Source organism: Chanodichthys erythropterus, chromosome 12 (assembly GCF_024489055.1).
Source record: "Chanodichthys erythropterus isolate Z2021 chromosome 12, ASM2448905v1, whole genome shotgun sequence".
Lineage (NCBI taxonomy): Eukaryota > Metazoa > Chordata > Actinopteri > Cypriniformes > Xenocyprididae > Chanodichthys > Chanodichthys erythropterus.
This window is the reverse complement of record NC_090232.1, coordinates 18,043,633-18,071,596: the sequence shown is the minus strand read 5'-3', so window position 1 is coordinate 18,071,596 and position 27,964 is coordinate 18,043,633. Positions and strand designations below refer to the sequence as shown.

Here is a 27,964-nt window from a genome sequence, read left to right as displayed (position 1 = left end):
AAACGGAAGCGCTTTGATAACGCTCCTCAAATGCAAATATACCTGTGTTGAAAGAGCAAACGACGCACCTGACGCTTCCCAGGGGATCTAGAAGGCCGAAGTCTCATATTGTTCTTGCGTTTACAGTGCCATGACTCGACCACTCCCTGCAGTCACTGTGAATTGAGGTTTCGTATATCCCGCCCTCCCTGGAGCCTTGATACACAACGCCTCATCTCATAGCCATTGGGAAAACCACCTCGCCTGTTGTGGCAAACGGGCAGTTTTAACCGGCCAACACCATTTGTGGATTTATGTAAAAGCGTCAGAGGCTAAGGAGATCGAGGGGACGTGAATTTCACATACATTAGGACACCGAATTTACCGGTTCACCTGTACAGGTAAGCGGCGAAGGGCGGCGTTTCCGTTTAGAAACAGGTGTTATCGCGCTGCATTCAGTGAGTGCGGGTAAATTAGCCTTCACTATTTACAGGAAGCTTACATTTAGGTGTGTCATTTGTGTTTTGTGTTGTTTTGTGGAGTTGGACTACATTTAAATGTGCTCGCGCTGCTCCTGCGAGTTACGTGTTTTGAAGTCTCGGTGTTGAATCGAAATTAGTTTTTTTTTTTTTCTCCATGATACTGCATCATGATATGATCGACTACCCGTCACATGATGTCTTTAAAATCGTTTCCTGAAGATCGAGAAACAAATGAGCATTTGGGACGTGATCTAAAGATTTACCTGCTCACTTTTACCGGCCCACTTCATCAATATTTAACTGGAGAGCGATAGTTTGGCAGGGGGCATCTTGCAGTAAGACTGACATTCAACTCCTGCTTAACATAGATTAAAAAAAATATAAATTAATTAAAAAAACCTACAATAAAGAGATAGGCTAGTTAATTAAGATGAAATAAATATTCTAGTCTTCGATGTGTTTTTATTACTGTTTTGTTGTAAAATGCTACTACTACTACTAGCCTACTACTAATACAATAATGTTTCTGGATCAAGGTTGAAATATTTATGGTTTCTAAATGACGTGTCTTATAACCTGTGAGATGCCTAATGACATTCACAAAAAGACTAGTTTATATAAAGAAACAAAATAAGGTTAGCCTATTGGGGTCAATGACAAAGAAGGATGTCCAAGGTGAGATACACACACAAAATAATTGGTCCTAAAGATGTCAAATCGTGTAACCAATGAAAAAAAAAATACTAAAACACTTTCTCACCCCCGAGAAATTGATTCATTATAAAACATGTGTATTCAAATCATGCATTTCTTTTATATAATTTAATAGTTATAGACCAAAAAAGGAGCATGACCAACTTTGTGAATGCAATCATAATTGTGCTAATATTCTGCCTTGCACAGTTTACAGTTTCTCTCTAAACATATTATGTGATTTACATTGTCCTCACTTCAGTGCTGGGGGAGTGTCCCATGTAATGTAATGCATAATAATAGTATGAAAAACTCCCAGCACTTATACAACATTCATTCTCGTTCATTTTTCCATCTTGTCAAAGCAGTATCATTTAAAGGGCATAGTAAATGTGTGCAGTGGGGGGAGGGAAGATCCTGTTAGGCCAGTTTAGGTCTGTGGCTGTGAGCGTCTGTTGTTTGGACTTTACCTTACAGTCTGCTGTCCTGATACAGGTGTGTGTATTGTGCAATTTTAGTGACAACCACTAGGATTGATCAGAAATGGTGTGATAGCAGGAGTTTTTTTTGTTTAGGGCAGAGATTTTTCTTTCAATCTCTGTGTGAGATATTATTTGAATATACACCAATATTATCTGATTTCCATGACATTTGGATTTACTGTAAGATAAAATCAGCTGTTTTGTCCTCTTGCATGAATAGAGGACATCTTTTCCTTGAAAAGGATGTGGCGGGTTTTGCATTTCTTTGCATATTGAAAGTCCATTCGAACTCGTGTACCACACGCAAAGCATCCATTAGCCAATCACTTATTCTGACTAACGTCATTCTTTCCAGGTATGTAGTGTCTTTAGTGGGGTCTTCAGTGGGGTTTTGATGTCAGCATTAAGCTCTGAACTGAATTGTTAATTTGCACTGTCTTTTTTTTACCACGTGAGGTCCTGGAATGAGATTGTCACTGGTGTGTGGTGTGTCAGTTGTGTCACCCTAGTGGAACATTAGAGATTTCGATCAAGTTCATTTGTTGCCTAATTTACCAGAAAAAAAGGCCTTGTCATGGTTATTCACCACTGTTTATTTTGTGAGTCCTGTACCTTTTGTCCAGGTGTATTATATCAAAAATAAAACTAAATAAAAAGCACATAAAATATGATATTTTTTTTTAAGCCTTGTTTGATAAATAAAATAAGCTTTTTTTTCATGAGCGGGGAAAACCCCCATTTATGGTTAAAGAAACCCATATAACTCCTAAGACGTATTCACACTGATCACCCCATGCATGGATTTGTTCTTTTATTGATTGTCTGGGTATTCATTACCCTTTATCAGGTAGCATAGTTGTCATAATGTGTCACCTGACTGTAACGCACGTGTGTTAATGTGACTTCAGGTCTTGAAGGCATATAAAATGGCATGATGATATCATCAAGCCATGCCTGCTTGTGTAAATAACCTTTCCCCTACTCCTAGAAAGTTCATGTTTAAATGCTTAAATCTGACACATACACTATTTAAATGTAAAATACAGTGTTTCTCTCAGAAATGTTACTGTTTCTGTATAATGAATAGATAAAGACGGAGTTGGAAACGGTTTGTTCTAAATCACAAATACCCTTCAGTAAAATAATGTTTTCATAAATGTATGCAGGTGTTAACCTGCTGTACATGACAAACAAATTCATATTAGTCCAAATTTGGCAGTGACTTCAAAACCTGGGGGTTTTTCACTTGTTATTAAGGACTTTGAAAGGCAGTTTTGAGAGAGATCGACAACCAATATTTAATGTAGTTACTTTTTTATTTTCTTAATTTTTTTGACCATTTGGGTCAAATGTAATAACAATATTAACCAGTACATATTAGCGCATATAATGTTTTTATTGTTTTAGTCTAATGATCATGCAGTTATTATTATGCCATAAAGAAGTATCGTATTTGTCATCAAAGGGAATACTGGTTGATTTTGAATCCAGTTTAATAATCGGTAGTGTAATCAAGAAAATACACTTTTATCAAGTTTTTTTTTTTTAAATTTGGCAGCCTAGACAATGTGATCACATTATCAGTTTTATCGTTCATCTCACCGTTTTCCATGTGTTTAATAGCAAATGATTCTCCTTTCTTATGGGCAGGAAACCTGAACCATCCATTAGTAATACAAGCTATGACGTTGCTAGGGTACAGCTTGACTCTGGCAGGGTTGCCATGGCAACCATCAACAGTCTGGTATAAAAAAGTTGTAATAGTGATAGCCCACCTGAAACTGAGAGAGCCAAATGGTGGAAGGGTCACGGTAGTAACAACAGCTGTCATTTAAAAGCAAGAGAAATGGGAAATATACCCGAACAGCTGGCTTATATGGCCGGGGAAACATACCCTCTGAAGTCTCCTTCGCACTGAAGATTTACTGTGTCTGAAAACCACTAAACACCTGTTTCTTACTTACAGGTAGGAGTTTCATAGATTTATTTCACCATACTTTACTTGTCTTATTATCTAAAGGGATATTTCACCCAAAAATGAAAATTCTGTCATCATTTACTCCCCCTCAAGTTGTTCCAAACCTGTATAAATGTCTTTGTTCTGCTGAACACAAAGGAAGATATTTGGAAGAATGTTTGTAACCAAGCAGATCTCGCCCTCCATTGACTACCATAGTCATTATATCTTCCTTTGTGTTCAGCAGAACAAAGAAATTTATACAGGTTTGGAAAAACTTGAGGGGGAGTAAATGATGACAGAATTAAAATTTTGGGTGAACTATCCTTTTAAGGACAATCATTCTGTTTAATTTGGGAACAGAGTGGTTTGTAAATCTTAAACACAACAGCAATATTCATAGCTTCCACTTTTACTGACAGGGACGTTTCTTTTGTTTTTAGAGAAGATTTTTTCGTGCAGCACACTGTTGATTTAACTATCTGAGGATAGAGACTTTTGGCGAACCTCATTTGAAGGCACACCCAAAATAAAGGTACAATAGTTTGAAAGGATGCAGTTTATAAACCCAGATCACACAGGGTCATGTCCACAGAGACAGCGTGGACACTAACAGAATAAAAAGCGTTAACAGAATAAAAAGCCCTCATTCTCATTATCTTTTGGTTCTCACCTCTTGATTTACCTTTGTGTGTATCTTTGTCTTTCTTCCCTCACACAGTCACATGCACCTGTTTATTGGATCCCCAGGCTCATGACCTGCTGTAGGATCCGTTCTTTAATTAAGGTGTGAGACTAAAGAGAGGCTAAAGATGACAGATGAGAACCGTCTTAGGGATTGTTTAAACCTATTATTAAAGCCTGGGGCAGTTAAGGCATGCAGACATTTCCTGAGAACCAGTGGTAAATTGGTCATTTTTATTGATTTATTGTATGGCTCAAATGACTTTGTTTTTGATGTGTCCAAAAAATATATACACTACCGTTCAAAAGTTTGGGATTGGTAAGATTTTTTATGTTGTTGTTTTTTTTTTTTAAGTTTTGTCTGCTCACCAAGGCTTCATTTATTTAATTAAAAATACAGTAAAAACAGTAATACTGTGAAATATTATTACAATTTAAAATAACTGTTTTCTATTTGAAAATATTTTAATATGTAATTTATTCCTGTCATGGCAAACCTGAATTTTCATCTTCATTACTCCATTCTTCAGTGTCACATGATCCTTCAGAAATCATTCTAATATGCTGATCTGCTGCTCAAGAAACATTTATTGTGTAAAATTGTACAAAATATTTGTGTAGGCTTCTTTGATGAATAGAAAGTTCAAAAGAGCAGAGTTTATTTGAAATATAATCTTTTGTAACATTACACATGTCTTTAATGTCACTTTTGATCAATTTAATGTATCCTTGCTGAATAAAAGTATTAATTTCTTAAAAAAAAAATAAAAAAAAAATAAAATTCTTACTGACCCCAAACTTTTGGACAGGAGTGTATAATTTTACAAAAGCTTTGTATTTCAGATAAATGCTGTTCTTTTGAACTTTCTATTCATCAAGGAAACCTGAAAAAAAAGTACACAACTGTTTTCAACATTGAAAATAATCATAAATGTTTATTGAGCAGCAGATCAGCATATTAGAATGATTTCTGAAGGATCATGTGACACTGAAGACTGGAGTAATGATGCTGAAAATTCAGCTTTGCATCACAGGAATAAATTACTTTGTAAAATATATTAAAATAGAAAACAGTTATTTAAACAGTTATTAAAACAGTTATTTTAAATTGTAAATTGTTTCACAATATTACTGTTTTTACTGTCATTTTAATTAAATGCATCCTTGGCGAGCAGATGAAACTTCTTTTAAAAACATCAAAAATCTTACAGATCCCAAACTTTTGAACAGTAGTGTATAATTTTGGTGGTGTGGTGAAAAGTTATTACAATTTAAAATAACTGTTTTCTATTTGAATATATTTTACAAAGTAATTTATTCTCGTGATGGCAAAGCTGAATTTTCAGTATCATTACTCCAGTCGTCAGTGTCACATGATCCTTCAGAAATCATTCTAATATGATGATTATCCTCAAGAAATATTTGTTATTATTATCAATGTTGAAAACAGTTGTGTACTTTTTTTTTTTCAGGTTTCCTTGATGAATAGAAAGTTCAAAAGAACAGCATTTATCTGAAATACAAAGCTTTTGTAACATTTTACACTACCGTTCAAAAGTTTGGGGTCAGTAAGAATTTTTATTTTTATTTTTTTTGAAAATAAATTTTTTGAAAAGAAATTAAAGAAATGAATACTTTTATTCAGCAAGGATGCATTAAATCAATCAAAAGTGACAGTAAAGACATTTATAATGTTACAAAAGATTATATTTCAAATAAATGCTTTTGAACTTTCTATTCATCAAAGAATCCAGAAAATAAATATTGTACACAAATATTTTGTACAATTGTACACATTACATATTTATTGAGCAGCAGATCAGCATATTAGAATGATTTCTGAAGGATCATGTTACACTGAAGACTGGATTAACGATGCTGAAAATTCAGCTTTGCATCACAGGAATAAATTACATTTTAAAATATTTTCAAATAGAAAACAGTCATTTTAAATTGTAATAATATTTCACAATATTACTTTTTTTACTGTATTGTTAATTAAGTAAATGCACCCTTGGTGAGCAGACGAAACTTCTTTTAAAAACATTAAAAATCTTACCGATCCCAAACTTTTGAGTGGTAGTGTATATATATATATATATATATATATATATATATATATATATATATATACTTCACAGTAATTTTTTGGTGATATTACATTAAGCAAAATTGTGAATCATTTTATTTGGGCATTAATTATTCTCGAGAAACATGTAATTAGAATAGACTTAGAGGTATTAAATTTTTAAAGGGATAGTTCACGTTATCCCATAATTTACTCACCCTCAAATCTTCCCAGGACTATCTTTTTTCTTGTTCATGAGATTGTCGAGTTCCAGCAGAAGGGTGACCTCTGACCCGACGTAGGATGTAGGAGTAGCGCAAGCTTATGTGAGAAGTGATGAATGTGGAAGCGCAGAGGATAGAGCAAAATAAAATGGCGGTCACAAATTAGAATTCTAAAATGAGAAGTTTTAAAGAAAAATGTTGAAGGATTTTGATAGAAGAGGAGCAACGTCATACATCTCTCTTGTGAACGTGTGTGTACAGCCATTGCTGGAAGACTGATTATAGTTTAGAAAGTTTTAAATATGGATATTTTTTATTTAAAATAACCCATCGCTTCGCTTCAGAAGGCATTTATTGACCCACTAGAATTAGATTACTTTTATGATGAATAGATGCGCTTTTTGGAGATTCAAAAACTCGGGGCACTATTCAATGCCATTACAAAGCTGGATATCATTTAATAATTAGAGCCAGGATATTATTTAATATAACTCTGACTGTGTTCGGCTGAAAGAACAAAGTCATATACACCTCGGATGGCCTGAGGGTTAATAAATTATGGGATAGTTTTAATTTTTCGGTGAACTATTCCTTTAAAACAGAGATGTTTCATGTCTCTGATTTAAACTTTAATAACAAAAACAATTCAGTTAAAACTCTCTCTTTTATTCAATCGATTCAAAAACTTTTGAACAGTAGTGTGTATATATATGTAAATATTGTTGTTCATTATTGTATATCGTTCTGCATGTAAATAAAAATTATGAAATATAATTCTTCCTTGTGTTCATTTTGTTGAAAAGAGTGTGGGGTAACTTTCCTTGATTAACAGTTCTAAAGATCAAATTTGGAAAAACAAACAGGACTTCCAGTAAACCCATACATTTTTCAGTATAGTTGGATATCATTTAATAATTAGAGTATAGTTTTTTTCAGTATAGTTGGGAGCACAAGGTGGCTATTTTGTGTGAAATATGTATGTACAGGTAAAGTGACTTATATGTATGCTTACAGATTACACAATGAACCTTGGTAATTATAATAGAGAAAATAATCTACAGTGTTATAGGCCCATACATACAACCTCAGTCATGACGCACATTTGCTATGACACACAGAGTACACAGTGTGGGTCCTGGTCATGCGGGCTGAATCAGTCTCTGGTTCTAAATGCTATCCATTTGATGATTTAGAAAATTTGCACTTTTATGACTATGCGAAGGCTTTGTTATTGAGCTGTAATTCAGGTGAATGGTCAGAGCTCATAAAATTTTCAAACACAGTAAAATTAGCAACAATCATTAACAATTACAGTTAAAAACAATTATTTTTTTAGTACTTAATGAGTCAGATGTTGTTATTTTTAGTAGTTAATTATGTAAACAATCTCCAGGTCATTCTGAGGCTAAAAAAAAAAATAATACTTAATTCAGTTATGGATGGTGGTCCCACACAATGGAAACATGTTATCTCTACTCAAATACTTGTAATAATAATAATAATAATAATGTATGATGAACTTAATTGAATTGAGTAAACTGAAACATAAATATACATGTCCAAATAACTTGTTTCAATCAAGTTCATCCTACCTGAAGTATTTGAGTAGAAATAACATGTTTCGATCACATGGAACCACTGTCATTGATTTTGCGTTCTCATAGCAGTGGCTTTATTAAATTACTTTATTAAAACAATTTAAGTTCATCCTAACACATGGTCTACACTTCACCACAATGGTAACCCCCTAAAAACAGAAACTCTTTTAAATACCAGCATAATAGAACATTAACAAGTCTCTCCAGTTTATCATCTTGAATAAAAATGCATAAAATATCACTTTATTTCATCATATATGCTCCCTATCCAGTACCGTGCAAAGCATGATGTGAAGCAGAAATCCTGTTCCTATTTTCAATGATGCTATTGAAACAACTAAAATCATTCATGTAGTCATTCATGTTAAACTTGATGAAAGAATTGTGTTGAGTGAACTTGTTTTAAGTAAATTGAACAAGCAGCAAAATTCATTTTTGACCTACAGTACCTGTTCTTTCAAAATGAAAACATTGAGTTATCCCAAAAAGTAACCATTTCAAGTCATTTTGAATCATGTTTGAATTAGAAACAAGTGTGTTAAATCAAAATATATTGTTTAAATAAAGTGAACGGAATCAAAAAAATAATTTTGAGAGTATGCTAGCAGCTAACACAAAAGGCTAGCACTATATACTGTACCATTAATTCCATTTATTGTTTTGTGATAACAATTCCACTACAGTACTAACAGAAGACCATAATGCACTTTCAGTTTGGACATAGAATTGCTTAGCATTGCTAAGATGTTAAAACAATGTTCTGATTTATGTAGTTGCTCAGTAAGGTTAATAATAGACAAGAGTCACTAATAATGTTTTCTTTCTCTCTTTCTGCAGTCATGAAGTCCTTTCTCCTGCTTGCCACATTAATGTGGTGTTTAGCGACAAATTTCTCCTGGGCAGCTAAGATAGTGGTAGTTCCTCCAATTATGTTTGAGAGCCACCTGTATATCTTTAAGACCCTGGCTTCTGCTCTCCACGCAGAGGGCCACGAGACAGTTTTCCTGGTCTCCGAAGGTCGGGAGATCCCACCTTCCAACCATTATCGTCTCCAGCGCTACCCTGGAATCTTTAACAGCACCTCAGCTGATGACTTCCTCCAATCAAAAGTTCGCAACATCTTTTCAGGGCGTCTCACAGCACTGGAGCTTTTTGACATCCTGGACCACTATTCTCAAAACTGTGATGCCGTTGTTGGGAGTGCTTCTGTCATGGAGCAGCTAAAACATGAACATTTTGACCTCCTGCTTGTTGATCCCAATGAGATGTGTGGATTTGTCATAGCTCACATCCTGGGTGTCCAGTACGCAGTATTCAGCACAGGATTGTGGTACCCTGCTGAAGTTGGGGCACCAGCACCTCTGTCTTACGTCCCAGAATTTAACTCTCTACTAACGGACCGTATGTCATTGTTGCAACGGGTAACTAACACAGCAGTGTACCTGGTTTCCAGGTTTGGTGTCCAGTTCCTGGTTCTACCCAAGTATGATCGCATCATGAGGAAGTACAACATCCAGCCATCGGTGTCCATGCATGATCTGGTTCAGAACAGTCGACTCTGGATGCTGTGTACTGACCTGGCACTGGAATTTCCACGACCCACTTTGCCACATGTTGTGTATGTAGGGGGCATCCTCACCAAACCCCCCAGCCCCTTGCCTCAGGTAAGAAACCACTGCTATTATATTTAAAACATTCTCTAAACATTGCTATGTTTACTCCTACTACTCACTTTAAGGGATGCACAAGCTACCGGTACCATAATAGGCTGGCCCAGTAGTGCACATCATAACAAAATGTAAAAAGCTAAGTTAACACCGAGTGGAACCAAGTCAAAACACAATGGAAATGCTAGTTTACCACTATAAGGCTAAATTAAGTCATCCATATCTATGGCACAGTTAGAGTTGAATGAGCCAAGCCACAATACTGAACTTCCCATATGGGCCAATTCACACACAGCCGCCTATTGTGCAATCAGCGCATTGTTTGATGTTTCTTGGCCACCATAGAGGATGTGTTAATGCTAACATTCTGGCATTATACTGTAGGGAATGATCCAAATTTTGAACCTTTTTTACTGTACCTGTACTTTTTATGGACGCTTGAATTGCTAGCATGAATGTTAGCTTTAACATTCAACACTATGATGGCTGAGAAAGGAACGTTTTGTTGTGGCTTGATTCCATTGTGTCATGGCTTGATTCTGCTGTGTTGTGGCTTAACTTTGCTGTGTTAACTTATGTTTGCTTTTTTAATTTCATTGTGTTATGCACTGCTAAGCCACCATAGCATTCACTGTCAGAGAAAATGTGCAAAAATTAGTAGAGGGAGTGGGTTGTGGCATTTGTGAGGCTGAAGATCAAATGAAAATGAGGTTCCTGCTACGTTGATTCCCATTTCGTGACGTAATTTTCTTGGCATTCATGAACACCTTATCACTTATCACTGGGGCAGTACCATTAAAGGGTCATCTATGTATCTTATTTACCTGTAAAGGTCCATAGATGTACCTTATATTACCAATCTAAGGCAGTAGCTTAGCCAGAATTTTATTTTTGTGGGGTCCTATCTTAAAATGAGGGGGCCACTAAAATATATTGGATCAGTACATTAAGTCTTAAAGTGACAGCAGCGTAATATTCCTGCTGCTGTCTATGTTAATCAAACAGCAAAAGACAAAGAATCACTCACTACTCTTGACTGAATAACTTTTGTAATTATAATAAGAAGTAGACAATATTTAATTTATACAGTGCAGACTATGAAGTGTTATTTTATTTTAATTTCTGTACCTGAACTACTGTTAGAGTTTCCCGAGAAACCTTAAAGGGTTAGTTCACCCAAAAATGAAATTTCTGTCATTAATTACTCACCCTCACATCTTTCCAAACCCGTTATACCCTTATTCATCTTCGGAACACAAATTAAGATATTTTGATGAAATCCGAGAGGTTTTTTTTATTCCACATAGAAAGTAACATTTGCCACATTCAAGGTCCAGAAAACTAGAAATTGTTGAAAAAACTTATTTTTGTTTTGTTTTTTGCGCACAAAAAGTATTCTCGTTGCTTTATAACATTAAGGTTAACTATTTTAACTATTTTAACGATGTCTTTACTACTTCTCTGGACCTTGAATGTGGTAATTATGTTGCTTTCTATGGGGGATAAAAAAAACTCTCAGATTTCATCAAAAATATCTAAATCTGTTTCCGAAGATGAGCAAAGGTCTTACGGATGTGGATCATTTTTTAGGAAACAATTTCCATAACAATTAAGGGGCCATTATTTGAAATCAATTAATTATTTGATTAAAGTGCTCCGTTTGCAGATGCTATTACTGGCTCTCACAATAAAAGTAAAAAGAAAAAAACGTATGTAATTACTATATATAATATTTTTTTCAAAATGCTGTGTAAATATGTACCTTATTAAGTTGAATTAAAATGCAGCCTTATTAATGAGCAAAACATTCGGATGTTAAATGCACTATTTACGCATGGCTGGGAGCAAGTGTAGATTTCTTTCGTACCAACTAACATTTGGAAAATACGAATATTTTAATGAATCCGAAAATTTACGCCAGAACCACTTTACACACGATTTACACAAAAATTTGTTCTGCTCGTGTTTCATGAATGAGACCCATTATCTTTTACAGTCTTGAGACTCATGTTTGGGAAGACATCCGGTGTCCAAAACTTCTATGAGGGAAAAGACAGAACAGTGACCATCTTCTAATTTCCTATGCAGAAGTAGAAAGAAATGTGGTGTTCCTGCTTCTTCAAATGAAACGCCATAGTGTTCACATGGCATCCTCAGTAAAAAAACCAGGTCAGAACACTAGAAAAACAGGCAGATACTGCACTCATTAATCGCTATTGATTTAGTCCTGGGAAGGTAAAGTAGGCTCAGATGTAGATGCCATTTTTTCTCCTACTCGCTCATCTTTTCATAATTTACTGGAAAAGCATAATATTGAAATTTGTGCATCACCACATGTTAATTAAGGTACAAAGAAGACAAAACAAGGGACAAAAATAAAACCAGTTTGAAAAGAGTCATTCAATCAGTTATAGTAACAATTCAACAAATCTTTAATTTTTTATTTGAAACAATCAGAAATATGGGGGGCGGACATGTAAATGAGGGGGCCAAGGGTACTGCCCCGAACTTTAATATAATAATAATAATATGACTGATAAACTTTACTGAGAGTGTTTCTTTAATAATTTAATAACATTAAAAAAATGTAATCTTTAGCAAATACCATAATGAATATCTATTTTTCATACTGTACATTATAAAGTGATGCCTAAATTCAGCATTTACAATGAGTGATCTTAGTGTTTTATTGTTCATTAATTTCAAAATAGAATTTTAATACCGATGCAATCCCTTATCACTCTTTTTGTTGTCTACTAGTTCACATTCTAAATGGCAAGCTTATAAACAGTACATTTGGATCAATTTAAATACCAACATGTGTTTGTCTGCTCAACAATCGACTGTTAGGATACAGTTACAATTACTGTTCCAAAGTTTCCTTGTTCTTTCAGTAAATGCATTGTGCACACATGCAGTTCTTTTGACTCGTGTTCATGAATGCCAAGAAAATTACGTCATGAAATGGGGATCAACTGACGCAGGAACCTCATTTTCATTTGATCTTCAGCCTCACAAATGCCACAACCCACTCCCTCTACTAACAAGTGACCTAGGTCCACCTTCCACTTTAATATTCATTAGGCCTGATGTGGTGAAAATGTGCAATATGCAAGTGGCTATATAAACATTAAGAAAATATCCAGTGTATTTAAGTCATTATTACCTCTGTGTTCAGTCTGATTTCACCCAAAATGATATGAAGTTTTGATTTTGCCATAAGGGCGTTATGCTCACAAAGGCCATTCTTATCAATGCGGGTGATTGCGCGGAGCTGTCCATTGAATAGGAGTGGGGGGTTCTGAGCCTAAGCTTGCACTTTTGGAATACCAAGCACCCAAATGGCCTCATTGTATGCTGTGGAGCCATAATGCAAATAGTGTGTTTGTCAGTGCAGAGTGTGTGTGTGTAAATGTGCCCATTGTCGGGTGTGTATGAAGGACACTGAGACCAGTGTGTGAGGAGCGGACAGTCAGTGCCAGGCCAATGCAGGCTGTTCAGCTGCAGCTGGACTGCTTCAGACAGCAAGAAAGCAGTTCTTACACAAAACCCCACTCATTCTGATGCTATGCTAACTGCTAACACAAAAGGCTAACACTTTCATTAGTCCTATATTTTATTTCTGCTAAAAATTGCACTACAGACACAACAATGCACTTTTTGCTTACCATAATGCACTTTCAGTTTGAAAATTGCATTGCTAATATTGTAACAGGCCTCAGTCAAGCTTTCATAGATGCTAACATGCTAACACAAAGCCTTACTCATTCAACAAATGACAGATAAAATCTGATATTAAAGCAATGTTTAATATAAAAATCAAACGCTAAATCCCAAAATACGAACCAACACTTTTACAGCACTTAACTTTATAATTTGAGCTATAAATCTGTTTAAATAATCTTTGTGTGTGTGTGTTTGTTTGAGAATAGGTTTTCTAAGTGGATGAACTTCTGGTTATGTTTGCTCCATGTAAACAGTGCTTTACACATAGTAACTCCATGTCCTTTTTATGGCAACCTATGGCACATATTGTGTGAAAGTTACTAGGTTACTGACGTGATATCAACATTAGGTTCACAAAGTTAAAAGATTGAATACATCTGTTCATAAACAGTCTCAGTAAATATTCCCATTATTAAATTATTATCATAACTCTTAAGCATTCATCATAGCCTATGAAGTTTTTTTTTTTTTTTTTTTTTTAATCAGGTGACGTTGGAGATGTGTTGAATGTGATGACAGAACACGTTTTTAAATAACAAAATATCTTTGGGTGACACCACTGTCACAAAACTGTCTTTTTTTGTCATTTTTCCACTTTGGCGTTCAATATTAGCCACACAGTGTCTTCTTTTAGGCTTAACTTTGTGGTAATGTTCTGCTTTAGGTGGTTTATATGACTGTTATCTTGTGTTACCAGTGTTGTTTGGTTAATATTCTGTGATTTATTTATTTTTTTTGTTAACTACATGTATATGTAATCTAAGTTCCAGTGTTGGTTATTAAGGCAGAATAAAGTCATTCTGCACTTTATATGCTCCAGATTGCTCTCTGTGGATGTGCCAAGGTTTAATAAATCTAAAATGTGTTTGACACACCTGGTCTAAAGTCTAGCTTAAAAAAAGACACTGACATTTGTACACCATGTTTATTCTATTTTCCATAGTAGTGACATAACTATTGGTGCTATTTGAAAATGCCATTTCTCTGTGGTTGACAAAATAGGAAAAACAGGTTTTGAGAAATCTTGATCATGAATGTTTCAGGTTGAGGGATTCCTAAACATGCAGTATGTCTATGACAAAGGTAAAGTAGCTTGAGACACGTCCACACCTTAAAACCATATGAACAAAATGTTTTCACTTGTTTAGAATTGACAGTTGTAAGCAATGCCTTTAACCCTCGGACAAACTAGGTTTCAATGTGCTGGTGAACACTGATACTGAATTTCTACCAATCAGGAAATTACTTTTGTTGATTCAATTTATATGCTACCACGTGAACATCTACCATGGAACATATGCAACCCTTTGAATTGTTTGGTCTGGCTTTTGATTTCCATATAATGTTGAATTGCTGTGTCTTGCAAATATAGTCAGCACAAATTTCATAGATGGACTGTTGAACTGTATTGTATTCGATCTGTGTGTACAGGAGTTTGAAGCCTGGGTGAAGGATACAGATGAACATGGTTTCGTGGTGGTGTCGTTTGGTGCAGGAGTGAAGTATCTGTCAGATGAGATTGCTCAGAAACTTGCAGGAGCCTTGAGCCGTCTACCCCAGAGAGTCATCTGGAGGTACTGCCATTCACTCTTTCATTCATGAGATCGGTGAACCATTTTACCAACAGATCAGATCACCTGCGTATCATTCCATTAAAGTTTTTTCTATCACAAAGTATCCATTGGCAACTGATATGGTGGTGGGCCACTGATAAGCCTGTGGCTACAACTATCTATTTTGTTTTCCCTTTGTAAACCCTCATTCAAAATGATCTGATGGTTTGTTGGACTTTCTAATGGTTTTATAAATGCAAAACTTCATGAATTAATTTCAGACTAAAAGATTGTCATATAGCATGTATAGACTCACTTGTTATACTGAGAGAGTTGTCAATAATTAGAAATGATGTCAGTGTGTTTGTTTTTTGAAGAAGTAACTTTATCTCCAAATTGGAGACCCCAATAAATCCTAACAAATCTTCTTCCTTATTTGGAGGTGGAGGGACACTTAATCCTTCGAGATGTAATGGTAGTTCACAGGGCATAATCCAGGGAAATTAAAATTTTAAAAAGACAATCTATAAAAGATTATGTAATCATTACTCTGATCATAATTTTATACTGTGGTATGTTGTGTTTAAGACTTTCAGAAATACACTTTCATTACAATGTGCTCAGAGACAAATGATCTCTAAAATGGTATACAAATTGCCTTTGATACTCTCACCTTAAATTATATAGGAATTGTGTATAATAGGAGTAGTTCACCCAACAATCACACTTCTATCATTATTTACTCATGTTATGAACTTATATGACTTGGAATTTTTAAAGATTTGTACTGGTTCCTTTTTTAAATACAATGAATGGGGACTATCTAAAAGTAGTTCATATTATGTGCTATGTTCCAAGTCATCTGAAACCATATGATTGTTTTGTGTGAGGAATTGACCAAAATTGAACTTTGCTATGAATATAGAACAACATTACTAATACTGTAATTATGATAATTTTGTAACCTTTTTGAAGCTTGAAAGCCTCAGTCCCCATGAGTAATAATGGCATGGAAAAGAGCAACCAGCACAAATTTCCTGCCATGAAAGAAATGTTGTGTATATATATATATATATATATTACACTGACTCAGTTGATTAAGTAAACAATGTTTGATAGCACCAGCTTTTCTCTGCCTGAGTCATGCAATAAATCTGACATATGCTACCAGTTAAAAGCACAATATGTACAGTAGGATTTTTGGATTCAAATATCCAAATCCACTATAGAACAACGTTAGATATTTTGTTGACTTGTGTACTTACATTATCCCAAATGTTTCCAAGAATGTTAAAATCCAGAGAAATATGCAATTTTAACCAGGACACGGGCTGTGTCTGTGCATCGCCTATCAATGACATCATATCTGTGTTACCCTCGATATCTGGTTTTATTTTGTAGAAAACATGGAAACACCAAAGATGCATTACATAATATTTGCATTAAGTATGAGAAACTGTTTGGATTCATTAATCGACTGAAAACTAATCATGTTATATAGCTTCTTGATTAAATCTCATTTTCCTGATTTACTGCAAGTACCATGTTTTACCATGACTAATATATGATCAAGCTTACTGCAGTACGCAACAATTGTCTCATAGCAGCTGCCAAGTGAACGCAGAGTAGCATTATAACAACTTTCAACACACAAATGCATCTAATATGATAAACAGCGCTGCATTACCCCACATACGCTAAACCAAAAAAAGCAGAAACGGCGACTGTGGCATAATAAAAGTTCCGCTGCTCTCGAGGCATGTCGCGTTCGTCTCTCATTAGCAATCGCTCCAGCGGCCTCGTTCAGCTCTCACAGCACTCGGCCCTGCTCTGCTTCATACCTCAGTAACGTTAACATGATGAACATGATTTCTGCCCGAGTCCCATCCTGACTCTTTTCCACTGGCTGTAGACATGAAAATGACACCTCCCATAATTCCACACAATCAAGGATAAGCCACCTCTAGCGGCGAAAATTTACATATTGTGGATTTAACAGATCAAATATTCACATATCCCTGTGATCTCCCAGATGAAGGTTAGTTTTAAAGTAACCAACAGTTTAATTTTTAACAGTTTACGAATGACTCATAATTGTATCCTAATTTAGTTATTTGGTGTTTGGTAACGAAGGGCCTATTTTGCATCAGCAACACTGACTCAATGACAAACAAGTCATTCATAGGAAGACAACTGATGGGACCTGTATTCATAGCAACGAGTTTATAACTAATTAATCAATTGATTGTTAATCATAAATATAGGGGGCTGCTGCTTGGTATAATAGTTTTCAAGAACATTATGTAAATTGGTAAACTATTTAGCCTAGACTACTAAAATGAACACCATGGGCCCTATAATACACCTGGCGCAATGCGATGCAAGGTGCAGCGCAAGTGTGTTTGCTAGTTTGCGTCCGGCGCCGTTCGCGTTTTCCCGTTCAGCGCCACATCCTTAAATTAGTAAATGCATTTGTGCCAGTTGGTGCGCCCATGGGCGTGCTGGTCTAAAAAAGAAGTGTGTTCAGGCACATTGTCGGCGCATTGCTATTTTAAGGAGCTGAAAATAGACTGCGCCATAGACCAACTCAAACCTAGTCTAAAGTCAATGGCGCAATATTTTTTTGTTAGAGCGCGTTGGTAGAAACTGCACCTCTGGGTGCGTCCAAAGTGCGCGTTGACTTTGCTTATTACACACAGGGATGCGCATCACACAAACATGCCAAATATTAAAAACAAAAGGATTACTGTGTAAAAGAATATTATTGTGTAGGCTACATAAATATAAAAATGTAATGATGAATAGTCATTGCGTGTATTAGAATTAGGCTACTTATTTTCAATTCAGCCTATTACTACTTATAATGATGAACGAAATTGGCTAATTAATTGAACAATCGTGCCAATACACACACATATATATTAACTGACTCATCGCGTGGAGCTATTTGAAAGCCTGCATTTGCAAGCCCGCTTTAACTTCGCGCACAAGCAGATCGGTTTCTTCGCTTGAAAAGTGTTCAGCTTTTCCGCCAACAAATTCCGCCATGTAAATAGCAATCTGCCATGGCGCGAGCGCATCTCGCTCTTAAAGGGAATGGGAGATGACACTCTGATTGGTTTATTGAACGTTACGCCCATTACTCATTACAAGAATAGGGACAACCCATTTCAAAAATGCGCCCTGGCGCACGGACCGCTTTTCCGCCGTTAAAATAGTGGATTTGGACATGCCCTGAGTGCACCTGCGCCGTGCGCTTTACACTTTGTGTTTAGATCATTAAAATAGGGGGCCCTAGTTTAGGATTTGAGAGGTGATGCCGTATTAGATATAGTGTAAAATATGTCACAAGTGCAAGTAAACTTTCAATATCTCATTGATGGAATTTTGTTTCTTTATGCCTACAAAAAAAAAAAAAAAAAAAGATAGTTCTTTCCTCTTTATCTTTTCCTAATTGCGACTACATGTTTATAAATAGCAGCACCTTTTGTTGCCATAGGCATTCATATTGTCATGACTCCTGTAGTCATGCCATATAATCTCAGTTGCTTTCTTGTGTTCATGCAAATGTGCCATGGCAAGACTTTACTAACGAGGATGCTGTTGGGAGTAGAAATGCCCAGGGAACACACACATATCAGCTAAATACAATGTACAGATAGACAAACACGCTCCAGTAATCCACAAAAATATACCATGTTGTTACGTCATGAACATATGGTCTGAACTCTTTCTCTCTGACATGTGCATACGTTTTAGTTTTAGTAATGGTAATTAGAGTCACTGACTGCTGTCAGGTTTCTTAGTAACTGTAGAATGTTTGTCATTAGGTATGGCGCATAATGGCCCTATGTGCGTTTGCCTACCAGTGACAGAGAAGACATAACCCGGACCTTTACTAAGTCTTAAGCCAGACTTTAAAGCAAAGGCTTCATGTAATCTTCACTGAAGAACTATTGTTGTTGGTTTAATTAGTCATTTAGCAGATATCCAAAGACTTACAGTATTTATTTCTTAAAGCCAACGTGAAATTACAGTTGACCAGGCTATTTAATTTCTCAAAACACATACCTTTCAAAAGTTCATTTGGGGTCTGTAAGTTTTTTTTAATGGTTTTGAAAGAATTCTTTATGATCACCAAGGCTGCATTTATTTAATCAAAAATACAGTAAAACAGTAATATTGTGAAATATCACAATTTAAAATAACAATTTTTAGTATATTATCATGTAACTTTTTAATGTAAAAGCAAAGCTGAATTTTCTAACTCCAGTCTTTAGAGTCACATGGTCCTTCAGAAATCTTTCTAATGGGGGTTATGCAACAAACTTGCATATTCTGTAAAACAGGCTGCATCGCTTCCAGTTCAGGTCTTTTGCATTTGCTTTGTTAAATATATATTGTTTTTTTTTCAACATACCTTCAAAGGAGCGAGCAAAGATGATCATAAACAGTGTCCATCGCATATGCAGTTTGATGTGTAAAAGTTTTTTTTTTTTTTAATTCTTCTCACTAACATTTAGAGATTTAAATCGAAAAAATGCCAACAATACTATCTAGGTTAGATGATTACCTTAGAAGTCCATAGATCGTTGTCAGTTCGTACTACTGCCATTAACACTTTCTCCGTTAAGAGAATGCAATGAGACTGGTTTTTCTGTTTGTTCATGTGACTTTCGGCATAACATTTCTTATCACAAACATTTCTTATTATTATCGGTGTTGAAAACAGTTGTGCTGCTTTATATTTTTGTGGAAACCATGATACTTTTTTTCAAGATTCTTTGATGAATAGAAAATAGGAAAAAATCCTTTGTTTTAAATATAAATCTTTTGTAACATTATAAATGTCTTTACTGTCACTTTTCATCAATTAAATGCATCCTTGCTGAAAAAAAGGTATTTAATGTCATTTTAAAAAAAACCTTACCGACCCCAAATTTTGAACAGTAGTGTGTTCCTGGTGTTCTTGAGTACAGTTCATCAGTGCATGTTGTTCTAAAGAATAAATGTTTGTCGTCGTAATCTGATATTAATTTCCTTTTCCGCTGATGTCACCTAGGCCATGTGGTCAGCAAAAACTGCTAACCAATAGCATTATACTGTAGATATTTTGCCATTGTTTTAGGCGACTGTTGTAGGAAAATCTATACTTCTATACCAATTGTTACCACAGTAATTGACTTCAACTTCCAGGTCCCATCCTACATAGTTTTTGCTGTTTTATTTGGAAATCTGTCACTTTACATAGTCAAATGGGTTTTGAATACAGTTTCATGTTGCATTCAGTGACATGCTCAAAAGTATAATGGTTATTGCTCTTGTTTATATATGTTTAAATATGGCATGCAGTACTGCACTTTGTAGCCTTTATAAGCTCTGAAGGAAGCTGAGGGGTTGATAGGTGCTGGTTGATCATCTTTTATCTTTTGCTTTTTATTTGCCTTCTGAATGTAAGCTTTATTATTAAACTAATCTATGCATGCAAAATATTTGGTCTCTGTCTCTCTCATACTCTATGTCTTTGATGTACCTCACTCCCCTGATCTCACAGTGTATCTATAATGCTTTGAATAACTATCAAATTCTTCATTCTTGTCAGCTGATGATTGTCTCATTCACTAGCCCTAGATGACCTAAAAGGTTTTTAATGTTTTAAAAAATGAGCTACCTGTATCTTACCGAATTTAATCTCTCTTAGGTTCTCCGGAGTTCCTCCCCCCAATCTTGGCAACAATACTAAACTAGTGGACTGGATGCCACAGAACGACCTGTTGGGTAAGTATACGTCCTATCTCTCACTTAATAAAATTACATTTGAATTAACATTGCATGTTCCCTCTGCACTGTAAAAACAAAGGAATTTTTGTTCCAGACCTCTATACACTATATATTTTAAAAGACATTAATACTTTAAATAAATTCAGCTAGGATACATTAAATTGATCAAAAGTGGCAAAGACTTTTTCATTTCACAAAGTATTGTATTTCAAATAAATGCTGTGCTTCTGTTCATTTAAGAATCCTTAATATTTAATAATATTTAATATTTGTAAAGAAATGTTTCTTGACCACCAAATATGCATATTAGAATGATTTCTGAAGGATCACGTGACACTGAAGACTGGAGTAATGGCTGCTGAAAATTCGGCTTTGCCATCACAGGAATAAATTACATTTTTTTTATTAACAGTTATTTTAAATTGTAATAGTATTTCAAAATATCCCTGTTTTCCTGTAAATCAGGAAGTCAAAATCAAAAGACTTGATCAAATCTTGATCCAAACTTTTATGCAGTTTTGCTTCTCAAGTAAATTATACCTTGTTTTAAGGCTGTTTAGAGATTTTTAATGGAAAGCTTATTTAGAAAATTATTTTTATTAGTGTGTGTGTAAGGGAGAGAGAGAGAGCTCATCCTCCTCACTGCTCTTTTCTGCATCTCTTTGGATAATGTCTCTGTTGTATCAGAGGACACAAAGCCTGCGTGTTTGTTTGTGTGAATGATTTTCTGTCTCATTGTGCACCATGGGCTTGAGGTCACAGAGGATCTTTCTGTCTCCATCATTCTGTCTTTTCTCTCTTTCTCTCACTGTCTTTCTGCTGTCCGCAACACTTCCTGTTCTCTGAATGACCTAGTTGATACATCCTGTGCTTTGGTCTTCCATTAGTCTGGTCTGCTCATTCGACTAGAGATAACAACAAGAAAAAAGTCTGACACACAAAGTCGATAGACAGGATGAACCCAAGGCATTTCTTCTCTGAGGACCCTCAGCAGTTTAACACAAACACTTACTTGTTTGAGGTTCAGCTGGACTGAACTTCAAGATCAGTGACCCATGGTCATGAAAAAACTGTATGCAGCTTTATTCATAAAATGAAACAGTTCTGCTTCATGTCAGTACCAGTGAGAAAGTGATACACACCTCATCCTATCTGTGAGAAACCTCAGGCAAATTTACAAAAAAAGTATGCAAATGTCCCTTTGATTTTCCTATGTGTCATTTAAATGTATTTTTAAAGAGATATGAGAGTACTAGATGAGCTAATGTACAACTAGCGACTCTGAAATGGTCAATAAAAGTCTTTGTTCACTGGGACTCATTCAGAGGAAGAAGTGTTAGCATGCACAGGGAGGAACGAATGTAAAGGCCAGGACTGGATCATGTTCAGACAGAATCAACTGAATGTAAAACTGCTTACTATTAGATCAAGCTTGTTAACTTTAATTTTTAGTAGAATTATGGGACTTTTACTTTATAGTTTTGGGAATTTGGTGAGGCGCACATCACTGTTTCCTGAATACAAAACCCCAATATTGATTTTGGGTGTGTAACTCATCTCACATTGTTTATGCATTATACGTGAATTATACATCTAATCGCTTATCAATGACAGGTGTGCCTTTACTTTTCTAAGCAATCAGACTGACAGATGATAAAATGGGAAAATCAGTTACTTAGAGTTAAAATGGAGACAGAATGTCATAAGTTGAGATCTTTATGGGCCAATAACCACCCAGAACACCCTAGGTTGTGCCACCAAGACAAAGGCCACTTGCATTTTCTTCTGAAAATGTAAAATCTACTTTTAGTAATGGTATTTTTCATAGGAAATAACAGTTTGTATAAAACCATGTTGTTACCATGGTAAAGAGTAACCCTGTTGTTACTATGATCCCACTTAAAATACCACAGTTAAATGATGAGTACAATGCAGAAAATATGGTAAATGTTCAGGGATTTATAGTATTTGTTTGTAAATTGCACATTTTTCAATATAATTGTAGTTTTTTTTCTCTCACATAGTATCTCTTGTTCACCCACAGGACAGACAAGCACACGGGCCTTCTTGAGCCACGGGGGCTTGAACAGCATCTATGAGGCCATGTATCACGGTGTGCCCGTGGTGGGTGTTCCGCTGTTTGGAGATCACTATGACACCATGACACGAGTTCAAGCCAAAGGCATGGGCATAATGCTTGAGTGGAAAAGAATGAGTGAGGATGACCTTTATACTGCCATGGTTAATGTCATTACAGACAAAAGGTAATTCGTTTGTGTATAAAATGCCTGTATAAAATGAATAAAGTGCATTGTTAAGCACTCGCACACACTATCTGCAGCCATTGTAAAATGTCGGTCAAAAAACAGGTAATACAAATCCAAACCCACACACAGTCAGGTTAATCTTTAATGACTGTGGAATTGGGGTTACTCAAGTTTAACGATAAACAAGACCTATTGAAGACCCCGCAATTGTGTCAATATTTGCAGATCCATAGTGTTTTAACAAATCCAATGGAGCCAAAGAGGAACATAGTTTAATAGTTGCTAGAGACTGAATTTTAGAGATTTTAGGTGTATTAAAGGTGCAATATGTAGAATGTTCTGTCCGCTAGAGGTCGCTAGAGGCCTATTCAAAACAGAGGCCTATTCAAAATATATTTTTGCTGCTAGAGGTTAACTATTCAAAACAAAGGCGTAGCTAGATGACGTCAAGTTTGAGTGTGGAAACTTGGGACATGTGGTCTTCACCTCACAGCCGGTAGAATATAACCAGGATAGAGATTATTAATGTTACTGTAGTATGAAGCAGAGCAGGGCCGAGTGTTGTGGGAGCTAAACGAGGCCGCTGGAGCGATTGTTAACGAGACTTGAATGCAACGCCACGAGCAGCAGAACTTTTATTATTATGCCACAGTCACCAGCGCTGCTTCCGCTTTTCCGGTCATGAGTATGAGGTAACACAGCTCTGTTTATCATATTAGATACATTTGAGTGTGTTGAAAATGATGTTCTAACGTTACTCTGTGCATTCGCTCTGTGGCTGCTGTAAGATACTTGTTGCACACTGCAGTAAGATAGATTGATTTTAGAATATCATATTAAATGCTGGATGGCTTGTGTTGATAAATGGCATGAAATTAATTTTAAAATGTAATGTAGAAGAGAAAATGCTGTATTACTCTTACTAAAAATAAAGATGCATTTGATTATGCTAATTAGTTTTCTGTCTATAAATATATCAAAAACAGATGTTCCCTTGCCTATTAAAACATGTAATATATTAAGGCGTCTTTGGTGTTTCCATGGTTTCTACAAAATAAAACCGAGGGTAACGCGGGTATGACGCAATTGACAGGCGACTCCTCACATGTATCCTTGGTTAAAATTGCAATTTTCTCATGATTTACAAATAGTTGGAAACATTTGGGATATAAGTACTCAAGTGAACAAAATATATAACATTGGCCTAGTGGTTTTTGGGTATGTTACTGCAAAGTTCTTACATATTGCACCTTTAAAGAGATAGTTCACCCCGAAATGAAAACTCTGTCATTATTTACTTAACCTTATATTTTTCAAAATCTGTACATGTATGACTTTCTTTCTTGCTTGATACCTTTTTTTAATTAGGATTTATTACTAACTAATAGATTTGAATTAGATTCACAAAAGGTGAAGATCAGATTTGTTTAAGTTGCTTGCTGATTGTGTTCATAGAACTTCAAACCTGAAGAATTATGTTTAGGAAGAGAAACTATGGTACAGTGCCATCTTGTGGCCAAGATCAACATCCTGTTGGTGATGTACTTGTTCTAAAAACCTCTCCATCTCTTTCTGTTAAGGTATCGTGAGCGAGCACAGTTGCTGTCTCAGATTCATAAAGATCAGCCTGGTCATCCAGTGAGTCGGGCAGTTTACTGGATTAGCTATATACTCCGTCACCGTGGCGCCGATCACCTCCGCTCTGCAGTCTACGAGATCCCCACCTATCAGTACTTCTTATTAGACGTCGCCGTGGTGATAGGAGTGTGCCTGCTTCTCCTTGGCTACTGCCTATACCGAATAAGCAAGTGCATCAAATCACGCATGGGGCGCGGTTCATCTCCAGTGGAGAAGGTGAATGGACACTGTCATAATGGGATTCCAAATGGCAAGCACAAAAAAAATGGCCATGTTAGAAGTACAGAGAAGAAACTAAAGTAAAGCACTAGGAGAAGTCAACACTAACGCTTTACTAAAGAGAGGAATTAACTACTCTTCACTCAGAGCAGGGCCTATCCAGGAAATAAATACATGGGTCAATAAAGAAACAAACCAACCATTATAACAATGTACTGTAAGTAGGAAGCCAAAGTAAGGAAGAATGGAAGGAAACCAGAAAACATAAATGGAAAACTCCTGAGGATGTTTTTTTCCCATTGAATGGAGTTAATGTTCAGTTGTTCAATGGTCCTGAATGTTGATTTTATCCTTGTGGAAAAAGCAATGGTTCTGAAGTTTAGAAATTTGTGGTTTTAACAAGAAGCTATTATGGGGCATCAGGTTTCACTACATCCAAATACATCAAAAATCTCTATCTATTTATAGAAATTTCATACTTTTTGCACACAGAGCACTGTTGACTGTTGTGCATTGAATTTAATTTATGTTCTATATTTATGTCTCACGCACTCCGTCCCTACTCCATTTTCATTTCTTTAGCAATGTTAATTGGACATTAGCAAGCTAGCATATTTGCTAATGTTTATGTTGCCAGCCTTGCCTTAATCTTTAATGATGTCTAGCATGCTTTGCTAACTTACAACCTCAGCTAATGCTGCTAGTTGCTACATTGCTAGCTAGCTATGCAAAATGCTAGAGCCTTTGTTGAGGATAGTTGCACTTCAAATCTTGTTTCCATTTACAATAATTTGGGATTTGGAGCCAGTATACTGGTATACTAACATTCTTAGAACATCACTACTTTACCACTTTTCCCCTTTTGTTTTGTTGTTCTCATCTAGTGTCATTTAATGAATTGATAGCACAACTTTAGTTTCTTCAGAAGGGTGCAGATCATGTGTAACACCCCTTCACATAGTCCTCTTGTTGGGTTCAAATGAGCAAAATGATACATTTTATTTCAATTAAGCCATGTACCCATACTATTCTGTTGCTTCATGGATGTTTAGGTTAAGTCATGCACTCAGTTCATCTTTACTGTATAGTTTCTTTCATTAAGCAAATCATGCTTAAACAGGGGAAGGGTTATACAGTAGTTTTTATGTGTGAGTGCCTGTGTGTCTCAAAATGTCCCAAACAAACTACATTTTTATTAGAACGCGTATCAGACTAGTGTTGTTATCAAAGCAAAAGACTGTTTGCTTGTATGTTCCCACAGATCAATAGGCCTAGAGTGACCTGGAGGATTTTGGTACTGTAATTAACATATCCCATGGTGCTCTACTGCTTCTTTTCATCAACGGACGTTCTGTGAAAGGCAATATTTTTTTGGTAACATTTCAATCTAACATTTAGTTGTGCAACTTAAAAAAAAAATGTTTTTAAAGTGGCAATAAACAGAACTTCTGCAAATTATTTGTGCGTTAAAGTGCATTCTCGCCCTTTTTTTTTTTTTTTAAATGCCACTGGACAACTTGTTATAAAATCACATGCTGGTTTTACAACTCAATGTCAGACTGAACTGTTGCCAGTAATAGTCTTGTTTTAGAAATGTATAATTGTTTTAAATGCACCGCAACATTTGAAACGCACTTGATTTATCAAAATACAAAGTGGTACCTACGTTACAGTGAAGCTTTTATGAATGACTATGAAATTGTGGACATATTTAAGCCAGTAGGCATAGTTATTTGCATTATGTGGAGGTTATAAAGGTTGTCAGTTCTTGAAAAGTGTTGTATAATACATTAGAACTGCACTGTCATGTTCTACCACTGTTCAGATAAACCATATTTTTCCCAGATCACCAAACACCAACACCGGCAAATCACCCTAAGAACTTTAAGAATCAAAACCAAAATAACTGAAATGAAAAATTACTGGAGTCATAAAAATTGGAAACTGTTTTTACCATGAGGCTTAAAGCATTTCTTCAGCCAAGCACTGTTTTAGACTGTCCATACTTGAAAATACACGGGCTGCAAATGCATCATAGCTATGACTGGTGAAACAGTGACGCACTCTCGCACACTTTGAACATTATAATTATTTTGTAGTTGTTTGTTTTGTATGATTTTCAGTATTAATATTAGATGGTTAACAACAGAGGAAAGCTGCAGAAGGGCTCTAACACTAAAGGCTGTGTTTGTGTGTATGTGTGAGTGGTTATAGATTGTGATTTCATATGTGAAACATGTATGCATGTACATTTGAATGGGGTTGCTTGAGCCTATTTGTGCCCAGCTTTCACTTTATATACTGATAATTTAAAACCAATGTTCCAGTTCCCTTTAAGTACATCAATGCCTTTCTTTGTCACTTGTAGTCTGTTTCTTGATCAAGTCCTTGTAGAATTAGTTGTTAAAAGCTGCTTGCAGGAGTTGTCTTTTTTCCCCCATTTTTTTTCATAATGACTTCACGTGTGTCTGTGTTATCATGTACATAAAAAGACAAACAAAAATACTAATGCTAAATAAACATTAAAAATTTTGTTTGCTTATTCTTGTCATCTGATGATTCTCTCTCGATTGTGATGTAAACGGATAAGAAAAGATGTTGTCACCCGTAACACCAATGGAAATTCAGCGAGCTAGTCTGAAAGTCACAGGGCACATACGTGGTGTTAAGTTCCACTGTCCTGAAGTCTCGGTTTTTCCCATGACCTCATTGATACTTGTGTCTAAATGATGATCCTCGTAATGCAAAATGTTCTTGCATGTGCTTTTGTTGCTATCAGGTTGATATGCTTTGCTAACTCACTACTGCTATCCTGTGAAAATGGTAAAGCATTATGATTTTTTTTTCAAACTGGTGTTTTGTTCCCCCATTGTTTTTCATAATGATTTTTTTTTTTACAATACATTTTGCAATAAAAAGACAGCAGGGTATTTTTCTGATTTCTTA

The 27,964-nt window shown here is 35.6% G+C and overlaps 1 protein-coding gene across 2 annotated transcripts; it reads left to right on the top strand.

The window, feature by feature from the left end:
* Positions 1-57: 57 nt before the first annotated feature.
* On the top strand, positions 58-27,964 carry ugt8 (UDP glycosyltransferase 8). Of its 2 annotated transcripts, none has more exons than XM_067404443.1 (6): positions 58-447; positions 9,005-9,831; positions 14,992-15,134; positions 20,815-20,891; positions 22,939-23,158; positions 24,742-27,964. In XM_067404443.1, the coding sequence occupies exons 2-6, from the start codon at positions 9,007-9,009 to the stop codon at positions 25,100-25,102; spliced, it is 1,626 nt and encodes a 541-aa protein (XP_067260544.1). In that variant the 5' UTR covers positions 58-447; positions 9,005-9,006; the 3' UTR covers positions 25,103-27,964. The 2 variants fall into 2 exon arrangements, with proteins under 2 accessions (XP_067260544.1, XP_067260543.1); XM_067404442.1 differs by having other exon boundaries at positions 59-380; positions 24,742-27,963.